We start from the raw sequence: 20060 nt of genomic DNA, 5'->3' as shown, positions 1-20060 counted from the left end.
TCCCTCATTGTTGGCAAAAACACCATCAAATTCTTCTTACGTCAGTGTATATCTTATCTGGGAAGATACTATATGCATATTCATCAGTCTTTCCTTGATGTTCATAGGTGGAAATAAATATAAATAACTATACGTACATATACATAAATTTTTAAGCATTATACACTGTTGCTTGTATATTTAAGCATCATATGACACGCTATGATTTTTTTTGTGTGTGTGTGCGTGTATTTTTTTGTTTCTTTGGGTTTTTTTGTTTGTTTTTTTAGTGATTTCGGAAACAGTCTCTACTAGGTCTGCATACTGTTTAGCCTGCAGTTAATCATGTTCTATATGTTTTGGGTGTGTAAATCCCTCTCTTTGTAATTTATTAATGTTCTTGAGAACTTGACTGAGACAACATTGCTTAACCTTCAGTGCCTTTCAGTTGGGTTTTGTGTTCTCTTGGGTGATTTTTTACGGATTTTTATAGGTTTCTAATTTCTATGGGAGATAACTTCCTGGTTCAGTTGCACTCAGAACTTTTATTATTAAAAAATTTTGATTTACTTATATATGGCTGTGCCAAATTTAGTTCATATAGAATAATACTGTAATAATTGAAGCCTATTAATTCCTCCCACCCTAATATATCCTCTATAATACTTAGCCAAAACAGCTACATTATCTGATAAGTTGATTTAGGACTTTATACATGTGTTCATATAGCCATTTATCTGAACCCTTGCTGAGGAGACCTTTATTAAGCAGTGATGACTGCTGAATATGAAATGTAACCAAGATTATTTTTTTATTCAAATATAATTTAAATATTCATCAAAGAGGAGTTATGCTTGAAACTGACAGAGACTATTAACATCAAAAAATATAATTAACTGCACTGGGTATCATGAAGCAGAGTTAGCCAAATAGCCGAAAGGTCTAATTGCTCCAGAGTCTGAGAAGCAATAGTTTTATTTTATACTGTTGCTGTGGAATTAATAGTGATGTGGTTTGCTATGTGAGGCAATTAAAAGCTGCCTGTTAAGGTTCATTGCACTATAGGAAATCCATTGAATATCACTTAGTAAACAGAACTGACATGGAAAAGGTACATGAGGATGGGCAGAACAGGGTATAGATTGCAAATTAGGACAGATTAATATTAATTAAATATATGTAAGTAAGTTATGAGTACTTTCTAGTGTTATAAAGTCAGCAGTAGCGATGAAAGTGAAAAGTTTTCATTAGTAACACAAAGGAAATAGAATTTAAAGATTATTACGGTGAAGCTGTGTAATTCAAAGGAAAGGAATAGAAGACTAAACATGGGTTTAAAAATTAAAAAGTCGCTATAGAGTACTGTAGAAATGAGCAGATACCATATTCTGGAAATTTTCTTCTGTCCCAGAATAATATCCTACTTAAGAAGAACCTTCAGACCTTTGTGGCTCAATTAAGCTTTTTAGTTGAATTCAACAAGAAAAACTTCTTTACTGAATCTCATAGATTCTGCCTGTGCCTAGGGTATATAGACTAAGAAAGGGTAGCCACATTCATGGCATTTTGACATTAATGAGGTTGCTGAAATGGAAAGGTTTAAGGATCAAAGATACAAGCAATAACAGTATTTTACAGCATTACTTCTTTTTTTTTCTTTCTAATAATAAAATTGCAATTTAATTGCTTAATAAACGGGCCATGATTACTGAAAGACATAGGTAATTTCCCTCTTTGCATCTCCCCTCTTTGCATTTTATGTTTTACATATTGCAGAACAATAATTAGCAAAAACGCTATGGCTGCAGATGAAAGAGGTCTTTTTTTTTTTTCTTTCATATATTAGCTGTGAATGAAAGGAGTTTCTGTGTATGCTCTTTAATTTACCACGATAGTGAACTTCTAAGGTTTTAAAGAAGCAATCTTAAAAACTACTATGTACTGGTGAAGTAAAATCAGACGAAGTATTCTGCTGGAATTCCTGTTCTATATAAAGATTGGCTGCCTGTTTCATACATTATTTAGCATGGTTACCCTGTTTATATCAGTGACATAAGAGTGCGTGCTACTTTCTCAGAAGAGTACTGTCTTTGCCGCTTCACAGCACAGTGCCTTGTACTCCCAGGCTTGCACATGATGTTAGCAGATATTTAAAGCATTTCAGCCTAACGTTTTACAGGTCATGATGAACTAAGCCTATAAAACAAGTCAGTGCAATGAAGTTAATGCAGTCTTAAGAGTGTTACATAGGCTGAATACTCAGTATTTGGTATATTTTTAGCCTTCTGTAGACACGTCAATAGGGAGGAAAGGTTCTTACCACGTAGATTTTTCTACGTCAAGCCTGCTTTGTAATACAATTGCAGTACAGAATCTTTATTACAAACTTATTATTGAAAGCCATTTTTTTTTCAGTTTTTTTTTTTTTTTATAGCCATTAGAACATTTGAATTTCATTTTCTTCTAACACACACATATGCACAAAACAGAAAAAGAAGAGCAATGAGGTCACAGAATCGTTTCACTGAGCAATCGTTTCACTGACCAACGTCCTACAACTCTAGCGCTGTAGTGAAAGAATCATAGAATCACAGAATGTTAGGGGTTGGAAGGGACCTCCAGAGATCATCGAGTCCAACCCCCCTGCCAGAGCAGGACCATCTCGTCTAGGGCAGGTCACACAGGAACGCATCCAGACGGGTCTTAAAAGTCTCCAGAAGTCTTACTACTTCTTAATGACGTTGAACCGTATAGCACTTCGCCTGGCAAGATATGTATTTTGCTATTGTGTGTGCAAAGGCATCTATATTCCTTTCTCAGTAGTAATATGTGACCTTTAGCCTTACTTTACTGTTCATTGCTTCTAAGAGAACTTCCTTCTTGTGCTATATATCTACATGATGAAGGAACAATTTTGAAATGTATTTAATATATACGTTTTCCCAGAACTGTAAAATTGTTGATTCACCATAACTCAGTTTTTACTCCTTTTCATCTGTCTATTTAAAACATTTGTTTAGGCTGAGTTGGTAAGCGTAGAAATAACGTAACAGTTCTGAACCCATAATCTTTCCCTGTTTACTGAATTTCTTAACAGCGTTGAACTCAACTGTACTATTACACTTGTGAAGCTGTAGCTGTTTTCTCTTCTAGCATGTAGTAGCACTGCTACTGCCTTCAGTATGTTATTCTAGTGCCAGCATCACTGGTGGATATGAAAAACATCATTTACTTTGTATATTTAGCTTTCTTACATAATTTTGCTGCCTTTGTGACAGAGATACAGCAAAATAACACCTCCTGGAGTTGCATTTAAAACAGGAGCACTTTGGGTAATGTACTGTAGACAGAACACATATGAGTTAGTGCTCAGTTTGCTCAGTTATCATGAATGCCATCAGCAATGCCTTGTTGCTTTCTTATCAGCCACTTCCTGCTGTCAACCCAGTGCTTATTTCAATAGAAAAGGATTTGCATCAAATGTAATACAGTATTATGTATGGCTAACATGGGGTTTTTAATTGTACAGGCACATGAGACTCCTTCAGTGGTAGACAGTTTGATAAAAGGATTAGATCGTGAGTATTTTTGAATCAATTAAAGATTATCTGTGTATTGATGGAGTCGAGCCAGTGCATTTTCTGACTTTTTTTTTAACAGAGATGAATTTAGTTGACTTGCGTAAAAACCAACTGCCGAACACACAAGATTTTTGCAGATATGAAAACAAGCAAATAAAAGCAGCCCCCTAAACTTTGGGCTTAAAACTGAAAGTTCAGGAACCAAGAGAGTGCACAGCTCAAATCAGTAACTTAATCCCTTAACTTCAAATTGGAAAGAAGAAAGAGAGATTGTGCTTTCCAAGTTAGAGCAGAAGGATACTTTTTCAGGGGAAGTCCTATACCTGGAAGCCCTGCAAACTTTCCAGATGATAATTAGATCCAGACATCACAGTGGGTAATGAATAACAGTGCTTTTGTGACAGGCATTCCTCTCATAAGAAAGTACTTGTAGTGAAGACTCTCAGACATATTCTAATAGGAAATGACACCACTGTTACCGAGTTGATTAAAGACCTACCAAGGGACAGCACTTCTGGAAAAAATCAGCAGATGAAATAAGAAAAGTTGTAATTTTGTTATTAGTTATCAGTTAAATAGATATAACTTAAAGCCATGCAGTCTGCATTAAAAATTATAAGAAAAAGGACTGTACCATCTTGCTAGCAGATTGAACTTTCGTTAATCTTGTAAAATAACCAAGTTGTCTTTTGGCCTCTTTCTCAGTATTTTGCTTCAAGTTCTGTTTAGCTGTATAAATGAGTCACTCCATAGCCCTGTGGAATTGGTAGATATGCAGCAGTGGGCACATGGCCTCTGTTGATGAAAATTATAGCCCAAAAAGGAGATATTCCCCAAGGCAAGTTTACAAAAAATAATTTATTCTTTTTCACCCTGTAAAACTCATCTTACATGCAGGATTCTCTTGCATTATTGCATATTCTAATCCTCTGAGTGGGTAATTAACGGACCAGAAAAGCCATTTGTGGAAAGAAAGAGCCATAAGGGTGAAAAATATTTCTCCACTGAATGATCTTTAAGGAGTAAATAATTACAAGAGTGAGAGGTTTGGGATGACCAATCTAAATCTGAACATAATTAGGATGAACACAGTTTGAAAATCGAAGCAGTTGGCATGTGCAACAATTTTCATATCAGAAGACTAATTAAATATTTAAAAGCTCAAACCCCCTCACTATTCACAGAAAAATAACCTGCCACAAAAGGGTCTGTAACTTTGCAGATAATTAGGAAGGGTTACAGGGGGGGGAAAAAAATCACGGATTGGTTCCAAGGTTCTGCAAGGTCACGTCTTATTACGATGTATCTTTTATATGGTCTGATAACAAGTTTCTTGCTAATTTAATCTAAGTAGGGCATCCCACAGTGATTTCCTATTTCCCTTGTTAAAAATGTGATCATTTTTCTATATGGAAACTGCTATAGGTGAACATTTTTATAAATAATTGCTCTTAATTGATACAGGCTATAAAAGTTTTAATTATTCAAGGGGAATGCATGTGTTAAAGTTCAGGTACTGTTGCCCTCACCACATGCCCCGTTTGAAATTGTCCTCATCCTGTCCATTGTAGAGGGAAACCAGAGGACCATATAAGTCACTTTACCTCGATGGCCAATTCTGTAAATTAGTAAGTCCTACTTTCCTGTGAGAGCTAAGATACATTTATGTTGAATATGCATTTCTGCAAACAGAAGGACTGTGTTAAACTCAAGAGATCCATAGTGAGCCAAGCTGAATTTGCATTGAACTGACCTGGCGGTCCAGTCAAAGTGTTAACATTAAAAAGTGCTTAAAGCATAAAAGGCTTCTACATTTCAGAAGCTGCAGTAACAAATCACACCTGTCATTTGAAATACCTTATTTTAGTAATTAAAGTGGGTGATTTTAAAAAATGTATTTAAGATCTTTGCAAATTAACATGAAGGATAAAGCTTTGTGTTTTCAATATTATAACTCTTCTAGTTACTCATTTAATAATAACTCAGAAGCTGTCTTAAGTTACAGAACTTTTAACTACATTATGAATTTGCCACATGCCAAGCTACGCATAAAAGAGCTCGACAGTGCTTCAAAACAAAAAAAAAAAAAAAAAAAAGAGTTTTAAAGTATTTTTACTCTTATCCTATACTTTGTCTGGTAGTCTCCTACAAGTCTGTTGCAGCATTATGAGGATCAGACACTGCTTCAGGATTTTCACTTGGATTTTCTGCACATTGTGCTCTTAGCACTGTACCTCGGAAATAAATGCCTCTTTGTAAAGCTCTGATACTCAACCCTACCTTTCTCCCCTGAAACATGCTCAGCCTACAAGGTGTGATCCATTCACTCATGCTTGTTCTGTGTGAATAATCTGTGTAAATTGCTGAGATACTAAGATGCTGCACTACTAAAGTTTCCATTAGTAAATAAGCATAGCTGCAGGCTATTTATTTTGTCTAAATGGTGAAACATCTAATTAGATCTTTTGAACTGATTACTTTTCAGCAGTGTGGATCTGCCTGGCTTGGCTGGTGTACTAAGATGTACACTGCCTGTGATCCCATGCTACATTTCTCTTGCAAATGTCCACGAATATAAATAATACGACAGGATTGTAGGTGTGACTTTATTTGCATTTTTTCTTCCTCAGGCAGAGTTCATTAGAAACATTTTCTCTAAAAAGCAGATCTCTTCTGCTTCATCCTGTTACAAGGTTTGGGTTTACACTTATGAAGACCTCACTGGGAGATTTTTTCTGTTTCCTTTGCACACTTCATTGTGTCTTTTGATACCTAGTTTTCCTGTCCTTGCTTTGCAGTCTTCTCTTCACGGGCTCTGGCAGTTCTAATAGGCCTTTCACATATGTTGTTGAAAGTAGTGGGTATAGAAAGATGAGATTATGAAAGCACTTTAAAAATTACCAAGAGAAGGCAGAAGTTATATATTCCAGTAGAATCTGTATTTCCTTTTCCTTTTTCTTCCCCACCCCGTTGCCCCACCCCCTATTTTATCTGGTGCTTCAGTTTCAGGTTAATAATAACCCATAATAATAGCGTTTACACCAATAAACAAATTACTGGAGCAAGGATGAATTGTAATAAGAAAAAAAATGTCTCTGATAGTTTAAATGTGAGTGAAAAGTTTCATTGGTTTTACTGGCTGCAGCTGACAACTTAGAGAACATGAATACTAAAAGGCAAGTGGGTCATAACTTAATGTGTTAAAATTGTAAGAAGAGTTTGAAAGCAGGAAATAATCTGTTAACTTTCTTTGCTGTAAAAGTCTGATATACATTCATTGATAGTGAATCGGACTGGGTAATCTTAAGAAAGGGCTTGTGGGAGTTGCATGTTTTCTGTTGTGTTTTATTGTCTATTTGGAATTTTCAACCTTAATGCGTAGCCTTAGACTCCCACAAGATTACACTGTATAAAGAAAACACAATTAAATTTTACTGCATATTTATTGGGCAAACGGAAACAAAGCTATGGTGCACCTTATTCTACAATATCAGTTATACACTGTTTAGCTTCCTTATGTCATGTTTACTTAGTAACCAGAGAGATTCAACAAATCATCAATATTGTTTTAAAAAAGGAAATAGAAACATTTTTTTCAGTTTTTCCCCCCAGATATTTTTTATCTGAAACCACCAGCTTTACTGCTGTAGTGATCACGTTACCAAGTGCATAGAAAATCACAAGGTTGGATTGTGAATTTTCAAACCAATTTCTAGCATACCTTACAGCTTTAGCAGTCACAGGAAGATCTCCAATACCTAGACACAATTCTTATGGCTGAATTCAGCTTTCATATGTGCTCATGTACCTCCCATTTTTGTCTTAGATTATGAAAACTACCACCACTGCACACTAAATCTGTTTTCCCTTTGAGCTAGCTAAAATTGGTGCTATTTGCACATGATTGTTCCCCTCTAATAGTTTTAGGGGTTCTAACGTGAAAATAATTTCTAGAAAATCTTACATATGAGTAAGCAAAATTGCCAGTGTGGCATCTTGGGCTTTTAAAAAGCCAGTTGCAGGACTGTGTGTCAGTCTTCAAGGAAGCATAACTCTGTAGGGATGTGTGTGCTTTCTCATCCTGTGAGGGTGAGGTTGTGCTACTGCTGCTGCAGTTGCTGGAGTGCTGTGGTTAAAGCAGTGATGGCTGCCCATCACTGCTTCAAATCAAGGCTTTACAACAAGGCTGGGGCTTTTTAGCAGTTTTTTTTTTTTTTCAGGCTTTGGTTAGGCCTAATTTGAAAACTCATTAGGTTTCAGAATGTAATAATATATTTCTTGTGAGGTGAATTTGAAACTTAGAATTTAAATACATTCCTTTAAATAATTTTATCTGCTGTGGTATGTGTGTATGTATAAATGCGTATCTATGCACCCCTCAAGATCTCTGTTCTCTGGCTATTTTAGATGTAAGTTTATTGCATACTTTCTAAGACAAAATTAATAAACCATAGCATTTAAATAGTGTCTGACCTCTTCTTACATACGTAACTTTAATAGCAGGAGTGGGGGTCTAGGGAACACATATACAAAAGCAGAAGCACATTTCACATGGCAGTTGTAGACCATTAGGAATACCTATGTAAAGACAGTCATTTACTCTGGGTAAAGAGATTCAGGAGTTTTCCAATTTAAAACATGCTGTAGTTAAAAGTCGATACATGAAGTGTCGTCATTGCACATTCCCATCTCAGACTGCAGCTCACCCAGGGTGAATAAGAAACAAGAAGACCATATGGACTATGTGGTGCTACAACTCAGAGTTTACGTGCTTCAAGTGGTGTTTAAGCCGGTTGCTTCAGGCAATATGTAGGAACATGTCATCACGCTAGCTTTTAAGTATTTAATCAATATGCTGTAAGAGAGGTATTGTCAGATCTGACTTGAAAGTTTCGAAACATAGCAAGATAGATTTTTTTTTTTGTTTTAACAATTTTATTAAAAATTAATTTTATTTATTAAACACTGCTTTATACTTTAAAAAAAAATTCCTTTTTAAAGGGATGTAGATAAGACTCTTTTGTGTTTACCAGTTTTACCTTGCTTAATGAAACACTGCATTCACAGAAATGCAGCTTTAGGAATACCCAAAATTATTTTGATAGCCCGTTTCTGGCTAGACCTTAACCCCTATCCTTTTCAAAATAACGTGATGTTTCTTTTATGTTACCATCTTTGTTGAAGTTATGCGTGCAAAACAAGAGCATTTGAAGGATGAATTTTAATGTGGATGTTATTTCCTACATGCCTTGATTTTGCAAACTGCAAGAACCCCTCAGAAAGAAACTGTTTGTGTCTTTATTTGACTAATTTGACTGACCCATACAGATGACCTCTTTCCTCAGTCAATCAATTTGATGCAGGTAACACTAACGTCTTTCCAGAATTTGCTTCTCAGATTCCAGTACTTCACTTTGTGGTCCAGTCATGATACGCTGTGTTTTTCATTTTAGTGCTGGAGTATTTGTTCAAGTCCATAGATTTTGCATTTTTAATCTTCCTTAGAACAGTGGTGAATAATGGCCCTTGGCAGGAGATAATGAAATTTTCTTAATTTATATTTTCAAGCAGAAGCTTCAATTGAAAATGGCATCCTATGGCCTGGAGACATAGCTCTAGTGCAAGTTTCGGGGGAGCTGTAATAATAATGCAGTGACAGCAGTGACATGGAATGATAGGACAGTGAAGAAGTAATTTAAGAAAGAAAAGAGAATGTACCAAAGCTTTATTGTAGCATATCTAATGATCTGCTGAAGACTCCCAATAGCTTTTGGAGCATGACAGGAGAAACTAATGTTATCTTGCCAAAACAGAAGCCCCTGCTTAATCAGCAGAACAAGATTATTGATTAAAACACCTCACACAATAGATTGCACGTGGAATCTCATCTCCGTACATTGCTTGTGGAAAAGTGAAATAAGGAGCATAATATAATAATAAAAAAAAAAAGAGCAAAAGCAATTTGTTGGGAATTGTACAAGTCAAGATTAGAGTTGAAATGCAAACAAATTACATGGAAACTATAACTGTCCTTAAAGCTGAGCACAGAAGGGAATGGTTGCAGCAGGGACATGACTGCATCATGAGTAGAAGATACCTGCTAACAGCCTTGCTGAAGCTGCTTTACTTGCCTTTTTTTTTCTGTGTTCATCTGAAATGTGAAAGGGCCATTCCTCATTTGCACAGTCTTCTTCCTGAGGTGAAGGAGTTCAGACATTTGTACGGTAGCTGTTAATTAAACACTCCATTTGATTTCTGGATTACTCTACGTGATGCATCTGCATTACAAAAATGTAACCCTTCTTCATTCATACGAAAAAACTGAAGAAACTAGCATTAGAGTACACAATTGCTCCTTGCCTTCCAGAGAACAGTGATACTTCCTACATGTCCCCTTGCAAAACCCTTGCCACTGCTAGCAGAGGAACCTGAGTTATCATTCCTTCAGTGCTACAGTTAGTCCTTTCCTGACTAAGATTTCAAATTTCATTCTGTTACCTTTCCTAAATCAGTTGTTACTGAGTTTGTATAGAGTTCTTTGCAGATCTGCTTTATTGCTTTGTAAATGAGAGAGTCATTGCATGATAAATCGTTGCACACATCATGAGTGTCTTAAGCATGAAGACGTTTCTTGGTGTGAGACCATATGAATTTTAAGATTGTACATAAAAACCTGAGAATTTGCCTATTTAGCATATGCTAGGGTAGTATGCAGTTAAGTAGATTACAAAACACTCAAATGATACTTAAAACTTGTGGAAAATTTAAAACACTAGATTACAGACACTGAAACACTAAAGTATTGTGATTTGAATTCTTAAATTTGCAGAAATTACAGCTGGTTTCCATTATACCTTCACTGGAACCATTCTAGAAGAGTTTGAATAGTGGGACCAAACTAACAGTATATTGTGTAGAATAATTAACATTGGTTACAATGAATGAGTTAAGGTTTATGAGGTCTGGATGTATTTTTTTCCCTGATGGTATCTAGGTCAGTTTTGCAAATGCCCAGGAACTTTATGTCCTCTATAGTCTTGTTTTGGAGAATCCCATGAAGTAGGTGCACTCAAAAGGGGCTTTCCCATTACAAAAAGGAATTAAAATTGGTCACAGGATTGAGTTGAAGGCTCTAACTGCATCACATCCTCGTTTTTGAGTGAGTGTTTCTAAAGTGTAAACTTTTCTCAGAATTATGAAGCTCTGCTATGGCAGTATTGTGGTAGTTTTGATAGACATGGAGGGTAATCTGTGGTTTGATGCTATTTTGTGGAGTGTGGAGTATCTTTTGTCCAATATACCAAAGAATTTGTTGCATCTTGTTGTGAGATCAACTGAAACCTTCATCAGTTTGTAAAATGGTGTTTGCAGGCAGCAGCAGAATTGCAGGCCAATAGGTAATAGAGAAGTTAGTTTCCTTGGTTTTGCAGAGGAAAAAAAACAACAATGAAGCAGACAGAAGACTTTCATTTGTTCAGAGAACAAATTGCAGTAGTGTGAATTCCTTAAATTACTTGTCTCAGAACTACCTATACAAAAAAATCCACTTACTCTTCATCTCTTCTCTGTAACCCATGAATTGGGATTGAATTGAAATATGACTGCTAACTATGTAACAAAGTTAACTGCATATGACTTTTAAAACTGTGAATATGTTAATCAAGTGTCTTTAATTTGAAATCTTAGAAGTGTATGAAAATCAGAACCTTTTTTGAAAATTACTTATGTTTTATAAAACGTGACCAGCAATGCAGCAAAATCAGTGATTTGAATGTAAAAAACCCCATACAACTCAATGCACAAATCCTTTTATTGATTTAATTATCCAAGTAATTGCATTTCTCGGGGAAGTGGTCGTGTACTTTGTAGAACTGCTGTGTACTGCAGCAGTGGGCATAGGTCATCATTTTGGAATGGGGAATCTCCTTCATTTTGGCCAAAGGTGAGTAAAAGGTGACCGTATGTACAGCGCATGAAATCTTGCTTGAAGAAATAGTCAGAAGTTTTTACAAGGTCAAAAACTTCTGTAAACACCATTCAATAGAAATAGTATGGTCAGCAGGACTAGGGAAAATATTGTACCTCTGTACTCGGCACAGGTGAGGTTGTGCCTTGAATACTGGGCTCAGTTTTAGGCCTCTCACTACAAGAAGGACATTGAGGTGCTGGAGGATGTCCAAAGAAGGGCAATGAAGCTGATGAAGGAATTAGAGAACAAGTCTTAAGGAGTGGCTGAGGGAGCTGGGGTTGTTTAGTCTGGAAAACAGGCGGATGGGGGCAGACCTTAGTGCTTTCTACAACTCCCTGAAAAGAGATTGTAGCAAAGTGGGGGTCCATCTCATGTTGAGGAAATGGCCTCAGGTTGTGCCAGGGATGGTTTAAGTTGGATATTTGGAAAAAATTCTTCACTGAAAGCGTTGTCAAGCCCTGGAACAGGCTGCCCAGGGAAATTATGGAGTCACCGTCACTGAAGGTATTCAAAAGGCATATAGATGTAGTGCTGAGGGACATGGTTTAGTGGTGAACTGGCAGTGGGGTTTAATGGTTGGAATTGATGATCTTAAACATCTCCTCCGATCAAAAATGTTATGATTCAGTGCCTGAAGTTTGACACTGGCTCTTACTGTAAGAAAAAAATACTGCATTTTCTTCTGAATTATTATTGTCTGTCCTTTGGTACAAGCTGGCGTGAAGTTCTCAGTTTCCTGACGGCAGCATTATGAGTCTTTCACTGGGGAAAAGGAAAGAGAAGAGAACCTGTTATAGGGAAACAAGAGTCCATCATATGAAAAAAGATTTACAAACACTGCCAGTAGAACTTTTTTTCACACAGTTAAATATGACCTTCATCAGTTTCATTTTCAAGCAATTTCTCTGAATATGTATCCATTTTGTTTTGTAACAAATCAATACTTCTCTCTTAATTGCCACTCATTCAAGTGTAAAATGAAATTTTCATACAGATCAAAGCTGTGGAAACCATTGCACTGAATGCTGCACTACAGTCTTTTTGTAGGAATTACTTTGGCTTCAGCATAAGATTTTCATTAAAGAAACAGATATGTAAAGAAAATAATTATGAAATCTTACATCCAGAGTTCTCTCATGTGGTTAGTCTGGCCTGAGGTGTGAGGCATGAAAAACCCTGTACCTGGGATAGAACAGAGAAGCCCTATGAGGTTTTGGGCTGTATTGCTTTCTCCTGCTTCTACAGCCTCCTCCTACACAACACACACAAGAGCAACACTTTGACCTTTGTGTGAGTACAAAAAAGTGGCAATATTGTACATTTTCAGTATTACAGATTCAGTACAGTGATTTTTTTCTGCAAGCTGGGTGCACATTTCATAAATTCATCATGTATCTGGAAGCTTTTGGATGTGTCATACTCATTCCAGACTCTAATACACTACACAAGCTGTTGCACTGAATAATAGTGCTGCTGGGAGTGGTGCAGCATTACCTGTGCTATAGCTGTAGAGGGGACCTGCATGTGCTCTCTGGAAAGTCACTGCCACAAGCAGCACAGAGGTGGCAGGCAAATTCCTCACCTTCTATCTGTATCGATAGTTGTGCGCATTTCCCTGGCTGCTTCCAGTTAGTTCTGCAGTTACGAGCCTTGTAAGGCTAGAAGTGAAGTAACTTGAAATAAAGGGGGAAAAAAAGAAAAGATTAATTAACTGATAAAGTCAGAAAAGTTGTTTTTTCCCAAGTTTACTCAGCAAGAGGCACATCATGTTCTGACCAGCTCTGTGCTAGTTTGATTAGTATATAAAATGGAGAGTGATTTATATCTAAGTTTTTAAAATGTGCTTGCTCTACCTTTTATGAGGTAGTGTGAATTATTCTTATACCTGTTGGGCATGTACAGCTGTGCAAAGCCATTGGTACAAGATACATTATTTTAGTTTGGGATGTGGAATTCAGGGGTGTGTGAAGTAGTAGGGCAGTAGAGAAGTTGTTGTGCAGCTAGAGTCAAAGGCTAGACTATCACTTAAGTTTAGATTCCTGTTACTGAGTTTGCTGGCAAACATAACTGACCCATGAGAAGACCAGCAAAACTCTTTTTTCTTTTAGTCATCAAACTCCCTGACCTTATAATTTGCTCTTCCACTTCCTTCTGACTGTGTTTTCTGTATTACATTTTGACCATCTCTTGGGCTTTAAGTGCTTGTTTTTACACTTTTAACTTACAAGCTAATATTTATTTTCTCCTAGAAAAATGAATAGTAGTCTAAAATATCTTTATTATTATTTAAAAAGTCAAACCCCATGAAATTCAGTAGACCCATGTAGTTACAGGCATGGTAATAAAGTTCTTCTTTGTATCAAGATGCGTTGGCTTCCACTGTTTAGCAAATCCTATGTTTCAGTGTTTAGTCTCCTCTAAAATACATGCAAAGGTCTGCAGTTTTGGTTTTTTTTTTTTTCTGTTTTTCTTATTTCCTCAGACAATAATTCCTTACCTCTTCCTTTAACCTAACAGCGGAAGCTTGGGAGTCCACCAATTGCTCCAAAAATAATTAAAATGGGAATGCTAATGTTCTCTTTCTACAATTACTCTTCCAACCAAAATAATTTCCTTAAATCACAGCAAAAATCTGGGATGTGAAACCATTCAGCAGTCTGTATATCTCTGAAGATGAAGGACTTTCTTATTTATGTTATTGTACATTATTCAAAATTACCATTTTTTCATTTTGTATCCTCATGGCATTTTGCTTTGCTTTTTTTGAGGAGTAGTATCAAATCAGTATATTTTTGGGACAGCTATCTCAACAAGTGGGAATGAATGACGTTTGAGATACCATCGATCTCAAAATTGAAAAGTATAAAGCCTGAACTGAGATATTGTCTTGAAGCCTTCTTTATGAGCTTTGGCTGATCTCATATTAATTAACTTTGTTGTTGTATGGATTGGAGTGCCCAACTGTGAAGAGAGTTAGCACTGCATATAGTACTTTAGTATGAACTTGCAAATTAAATGTAATCTTAATTAGCTCACTTTCTTTTCCCATTACAGGTGCAACAACCGCACACAGTGTATAGTAGTTACTGGGTCAGATGTGTTCCCTGATCCTTGTCCTGGAACATACAAATATCTAGAAGTTCAGTATGAATGTGTTCCTTACAGTAAGTATAATCTTTCTATTGCTCACTTCCTCTGGCCCTCACAATTAAAGCTGGAGTGCTGTTACATAGAAAAGAAGCATATGTTTATGGCCCACAGACCCATTATGCATGCAGAGCACTTGCAGGCTAGGGCCTCCGATTAGCTTCACGAAGTGTGGAAGGAAGCCATGGTGTGATGCTGGCCAAGTGTCTGTCTGTGTTCTTAAGTGTTTGGCTTTTAAGGCTACTGTTTTTCCAGAAAACAAACTCAAATTAGCTATTCAATAGGCCAGATAGAAATTTGTACTTTTGCCCACTACCAGTTGCTGACAAATTGGCTTGGCTCACAGACTTCTAAAGCAGGAATTGACTTCAGTTTTAATCATGATCTACTTGAAAGGCTACCTGCTGTTGCGGTGACTTTGGGTGTACAGAAAACCCAACACTGATACTTGGAGGCAAATGCCACAGTTAGAGGATGTTGTAAGAGGACTTTGTGCTTCAGGGGCATGTTTTAAGTGAACACAGATTCAGAGTGAATAATTCATCAATAAGTTACTCAGACTTGATTCTTAAAAGCAATGGGGAAAAGAGTGAAAAAGAAATGTTCGCTTTTAATGTAAAGACAAAACATGAATTGTGCATTGGATCAGCTGCCAAACCAGATTTTTTCATTGAAAACAAACTAAATATTGAGATCATATTGAGGTAGAAAAAAAAATTTAAGTTACAGCTACTTCAGAAGTTTTGTACAATACTCTTTCTAATGTCAGAATTCAGTAGCTTTAGACATATTTCTTATTTCCTTGCAGTAATGAATGCTTTGTTTCATTGACATTTATGCATGTTTATAAAAGTTCTGCAGATTCAACAGTTTTAACTGGTTTTCCTTTCTTGTAAGGTCATTCTTTTCAGGGACTTCTCCCTCATCCCATAACTCAACAGAGAAATAGCTGTATATGCAATGGAGTTTGAGCAGTGCACTGATCATTCCCTTAAGTTATTACTGTGCGTGAATTTCTCGATCTGCAGTAATCCTTAACCAAAATCACATTTTCTGTTGGTACAGGAAACAGGCCAAGTCTGAGATGCAAAAACACTGTGGTGACAGTATATGTCCAAAAAGGAAGGAAATGAGTTCTGGCATAAGCAAAGCTATGTCAAAACTGTCTATGCTGTTTCCTACACAGTTTTAAAATCTAGACTTCTTACACCGAAATGCTACTCTGTATTGCTTCACCACGCTGAATCTTCACTGTTGTAAAAGGCCAAACACAGATCATCTGTTTTTTCTTCATTTCTGCTGTGTCATTGTGTAATGGTTGCTTGCTGATTTTTTTTTTCTGTACCATTTGTAGGATTGGAAGCCTACTGCATACAGTGATCCCTAGTACCATTCCTCCTGTGTGTAGTATTGGTGGCTTGTTGTAACTGTTCTTCTTGTGCCACTTTTGAGGAGTGATGTGTTACCCCAGTCTAACCAAAGTTTTGTTCCGCAAATATCGCTTTTACTTTAGCGCTATTTTCATTCCCAAATTCTCAGAAACAGGGCAGTGCATCTGATTCCAAACCATGAGATCAGTCAAATGACAAGAGGTTACGTTTCCAGTTCCAGTAGGCTAGCTCATAGAGAAAAAGTGTGATGCAAATAATGTTCAAACATAATTTTTTATGCTATTTTAGGAAGAGAAGTGTGGATATGTTCTACCGATTGGGTATTGTTATCTACAGGAATCTTTTCTTTTTCAGTTTTCAGAAGTATAGTACCACAGCGCGGCCTACCCTGTACTCTAACATGTAGTTGTTCTACTTTTAAAATGTTTATTTTTGTCTACTGTCAATTGCATTGGCTCACCCTTTGAATTATGTAATTCTGTGTCTATCGTAACTCAGGATTCTGGATACTTCGTGTACAAGACAAAGCCTATAAGTTTTGGAGTTTGTCAACTGCAGCATGTACAATGGTGACACTATGCCCAATTCCAGAGCTGTAAGAAGCATCACTTGTCATTACCAGCAGTTACTGGGTTGCCAGTTACTACAGTCCATTTCGAAGTTTGATTTCAAACCACATAGCTTCAGTAGCCGTTTTGATTGTTGACCATCTTTCTTCCCTGTCCCACAAAGCCTATCCTGGTATTTTTCCAAGTCTTTTATTTTGATTCCTGATAAACTCCAGTTATCAAGTCTAATTTTTTTCGCCTTACCTGTTCCAGTGTTCTATATCCAAATGTATGGAATGTCTGAAAGCATCAGGTTTGCAAATAACAGCTCTCCCAGGATAAGAGACGTGTTAGGAAGGTCGGAAAGGCTTTTGTGGATCTAGGAAGGGAGGTGTTTAGTGATCACAGCACTTCTAACTAAAGTTCAGTTATGGTTCTTACTTTTTCTGAACTTGATCTTCAGTTACTGCAAGACTACAGAATTCACTTTGTCTCACTGTGGCAGCTTTCAGTCCATGAGAAATTACAAACAGCAATCACACCAGGTTTTTTGATAAAAGTTGGGAGTTCCTAACAGGCTGGAATTGGTGTTACCCTTGTACAAAAAGCAGTTTATAATCTCCACTGTCTTGCTGGTCTCCAGAAATACATAGGTGCTTTGCTGATCATACGTATTGATTGAGCTTTCTCTGGGTTCTGTATTCATAGCCCTCATAAGAAGGTACTTAATGAAAAAGCTTCCTTTTTTGCATCTCAAAGTGTAGACAAAAAAAAAAAAAATCTATTGAGAAACTCAGTTGGCTCTCCAACAAAAGTAAAATTCTAGACAAGTTTTATAGGCATTGCTTTGTCCCGAATAAGAATGCTATTGATTGAATTACAAAGGAATTGAGAGTACCATACCTGACATTTCTCTCAATTATGCTGCACAATGTATGTTGACACTTTGACTGAATAACAGAAGTCAGACCTTTTGTAAAGAAGAACATCAAAAGTACCATTTTGTACATCTGTGCATTTTTATTTTAAGGCTTTTTTTGGACTCAGAGATTCAATAGAAAACGTTTTAAAGTGTTTTATTCTCTCTTTGTCTGTAATGATTGGACTTTGCAGCATTTGTTTATTTCAATAAGCCCATCTGTCCCTGAAAAATGTACAGCTGTACACCAATGCATGCAGAGCAGACATGCCAGTAATGATTTTAGTTATCCCTATCTTTTTCCTCTCCTCTCCTATTACTAATTCAAAGCAGGTACTACACCGATATTGCTCTTTGGCAAAAAACAATAAGCTCATGCATAAAAGTTCACAAACAGAATAATCTGAAAGTCATTAACACTGATTGTGAAACCCAGGAATTCTCCTCAGAATACATCTTCTGTTTACTTGGATAACTCAAGAATTACAAATTGCAGAAAGCCAAGTATTTTACCTAAAGATGTATAAATGAACAAAGGCTAGGAAAACTACTGCTTGCTTTAAGAATATTAACCTCCTCCCACTCCCCCATAAAGTTTTGGAATTGTTCCCTGAAGGAACACTAGAGCTTAGCCAATACCATTCTCTCAAAATAATCACATGTAATTTTGTTAAATGAAACTGAAAATCCAAAACTTTATATGAAACATACAAATACATTCTTCAGGATAATACTGTAATACTGAAAATGTAATAGCTGCGCAGATAGTTTTGATACACTTCCTTGGTATCAGCAGCTACTGTTGCACAGATTGGTACATTTGTCATTTTCCAGGTCATTTTATGAAACTAAGGGAGCATACTTCAAAGGCTATTTAGTATATGAAATAGATTTTATTGCAAATAATTATTTGAAAGCTATTTACTAGCTGGACTTCAGCTATATGTCTTCTTGTAATATGTTCCTTAAAACTTCCTTGGGGAAAAATTGCTATAGTAATATAACTTTGTTAATCGGGTTCGGTTTATATTTTCCTTATGTTGTGGTGGGTTGGATATTTGTTTCCAACACTTGGTATGGCTGTTCTTGCATACTAGCTTGCTTATCGATGATGCTGGAGAATATCTGAATGAGCTAAATGTTATTTTTTTTCTTCTCTTTTCCTCTTGTTTACTGTGCTTCTGCTTCTTTTTTCTAGATGTTTTTGTGTATTCCTTCTAGTCTGATTTTACAATCAATGTAAATCAGTGGCAAAAGTTCTCAAGATTAACATTCAGGAAAACAGATAAAATAAAGACTGAGGCGAGCTAAAGGATGCAAGCTGCTTTCTTTACAAGAAAGAAAAGCAGAGGGATGTCTGGGGCTAAGATGGGCGAAGGTTTAATAAGCATACAAACAAACCTACATACAAACCTATATAATTATTATACTGCATTTTTGATTTATAATTATCTAATTAATATAATTTGTATACGTGCACTCACACACATGATAAATTAACGTGTCATTTAAAAACTAACTTGATACCATTATACTTTGAGAAGAAGAGTATGTATAGCATGCATTAGTAAAGTCATTCGTTATTTATTCAGGTTCACTAAGTGAAACTACATGCCAACATATCTGTATTGCCTCCTTAATCTACTAAAATGATTGATCCATGTTCACTTGTGTAACCGTAGAACCTCTTTCCTGCTAGGTTTTCCTGTTGTCTGTTTCTCTTTAACCGATATAGTGCAGTTCTTATTCTCCCTATATTTAGCGTCTGTTACTAATTTAATCTTTAGATTAATAGTCGATTTATGTTAATCTTCTTTCTTTTTTCCTTGCACTTTTTTATTTTTCTTCCGATGCTTAAAATAGAAGTGGAGCAAAAAGGTAAATAACGTATACAGTCCAAACCCCAGCTCCTTGTTATGTGCCTTATGGATGTTAACCTCTTCCCTTCCCCTCCCCACAACACTCTTATATTATGATAATCAGCAGGATCTCATAAGTACACCTCATAAAGAAGTCGACTGTTTGCAATAAAGTGACTTGGCTGCTTAAAGTAGGTGGCGGGGTATAGTGTCTGAAATACTTGGGCTGGAGGGAAGACTCCCTTGCTTTTTTCTCTCCCTCTCTCTTTGTCTTTCTTTCCCTCTCTTTCTCTCACCCTTGGGTAAATTCTTGTTAATCAAGTGTCATCTTGCCTGGCTTCCAGAACCCTCTCCATAGCATGCCATGGTTACAGGGTTTCCTGGTCTGTTTCATTCATTGCTTTGGTTGTGTTTTGTTTTCTCTGCTCCTAATTGCTTTCTCTGTATACCTGATGATTTGTTTTGTTCCTTTATTTTTAATCGAGGCACCTCCTTTTTCAGCCTCACCACTTCTTAAAGTTCTAAACAAGCTGATGTGATTTTTTTTGGACTGAAATGACCTAGCGCACTGCTGCACACCAGTTAAAAGCTCTGGAGCGTTAATGTGTACTCACTAAAAGTCTAAGATGAAAATGCAAGAATAGCTCTACATTTTCAGATGTCTGTG

The 20060-nt window shown here is 36.4% G+C and overlaps 1 protein-coding gene across 1 annotated transcript in view; it reads left to right on the top strand.

Moving 5' to 3' along the window:
* The window catches only part of LPHN2 (latrophilin 2), a gene marked incomplete at its 3' end in the record, with an annotated part of 51448 nt that overhangs the window by 8826 nt on the left and 22562 nt on the right, over positions 1-20060 (top strand). The window contains exons 3-4 of the mRNA XM_008948305.1: positions 14584-14693; positions 19401-19412. Of these exons, the coding sequence (XP_008946553.1) occupies positions 14584-14693; positions 19401-19412 (122 nt within the window). The remainder of the gene's footprint in view (positions 1-14583; positions 14694-19400; positions 19413-20060) is intronic.

Source organism: Merops nubicus, unplaced genomic scaffold (assembly GCF_000691845.1).
Source record: "Merops nubicus isolate BGI_N331 unplaced genomic scaffold, ASM69184v1 scaffold30309, whole genome shotgun sequence".
In the NCBI taxonomy this organism is placed as follows: domain Eukaryota; kingdom Metazoa; phylum Chordata; class Aves; order Coraciiformes; family Meropidae; genus Merops; species Merops nubicus.
This window is presented reverse-complemented; position numbering and strand designations above follow the sequence as displayed.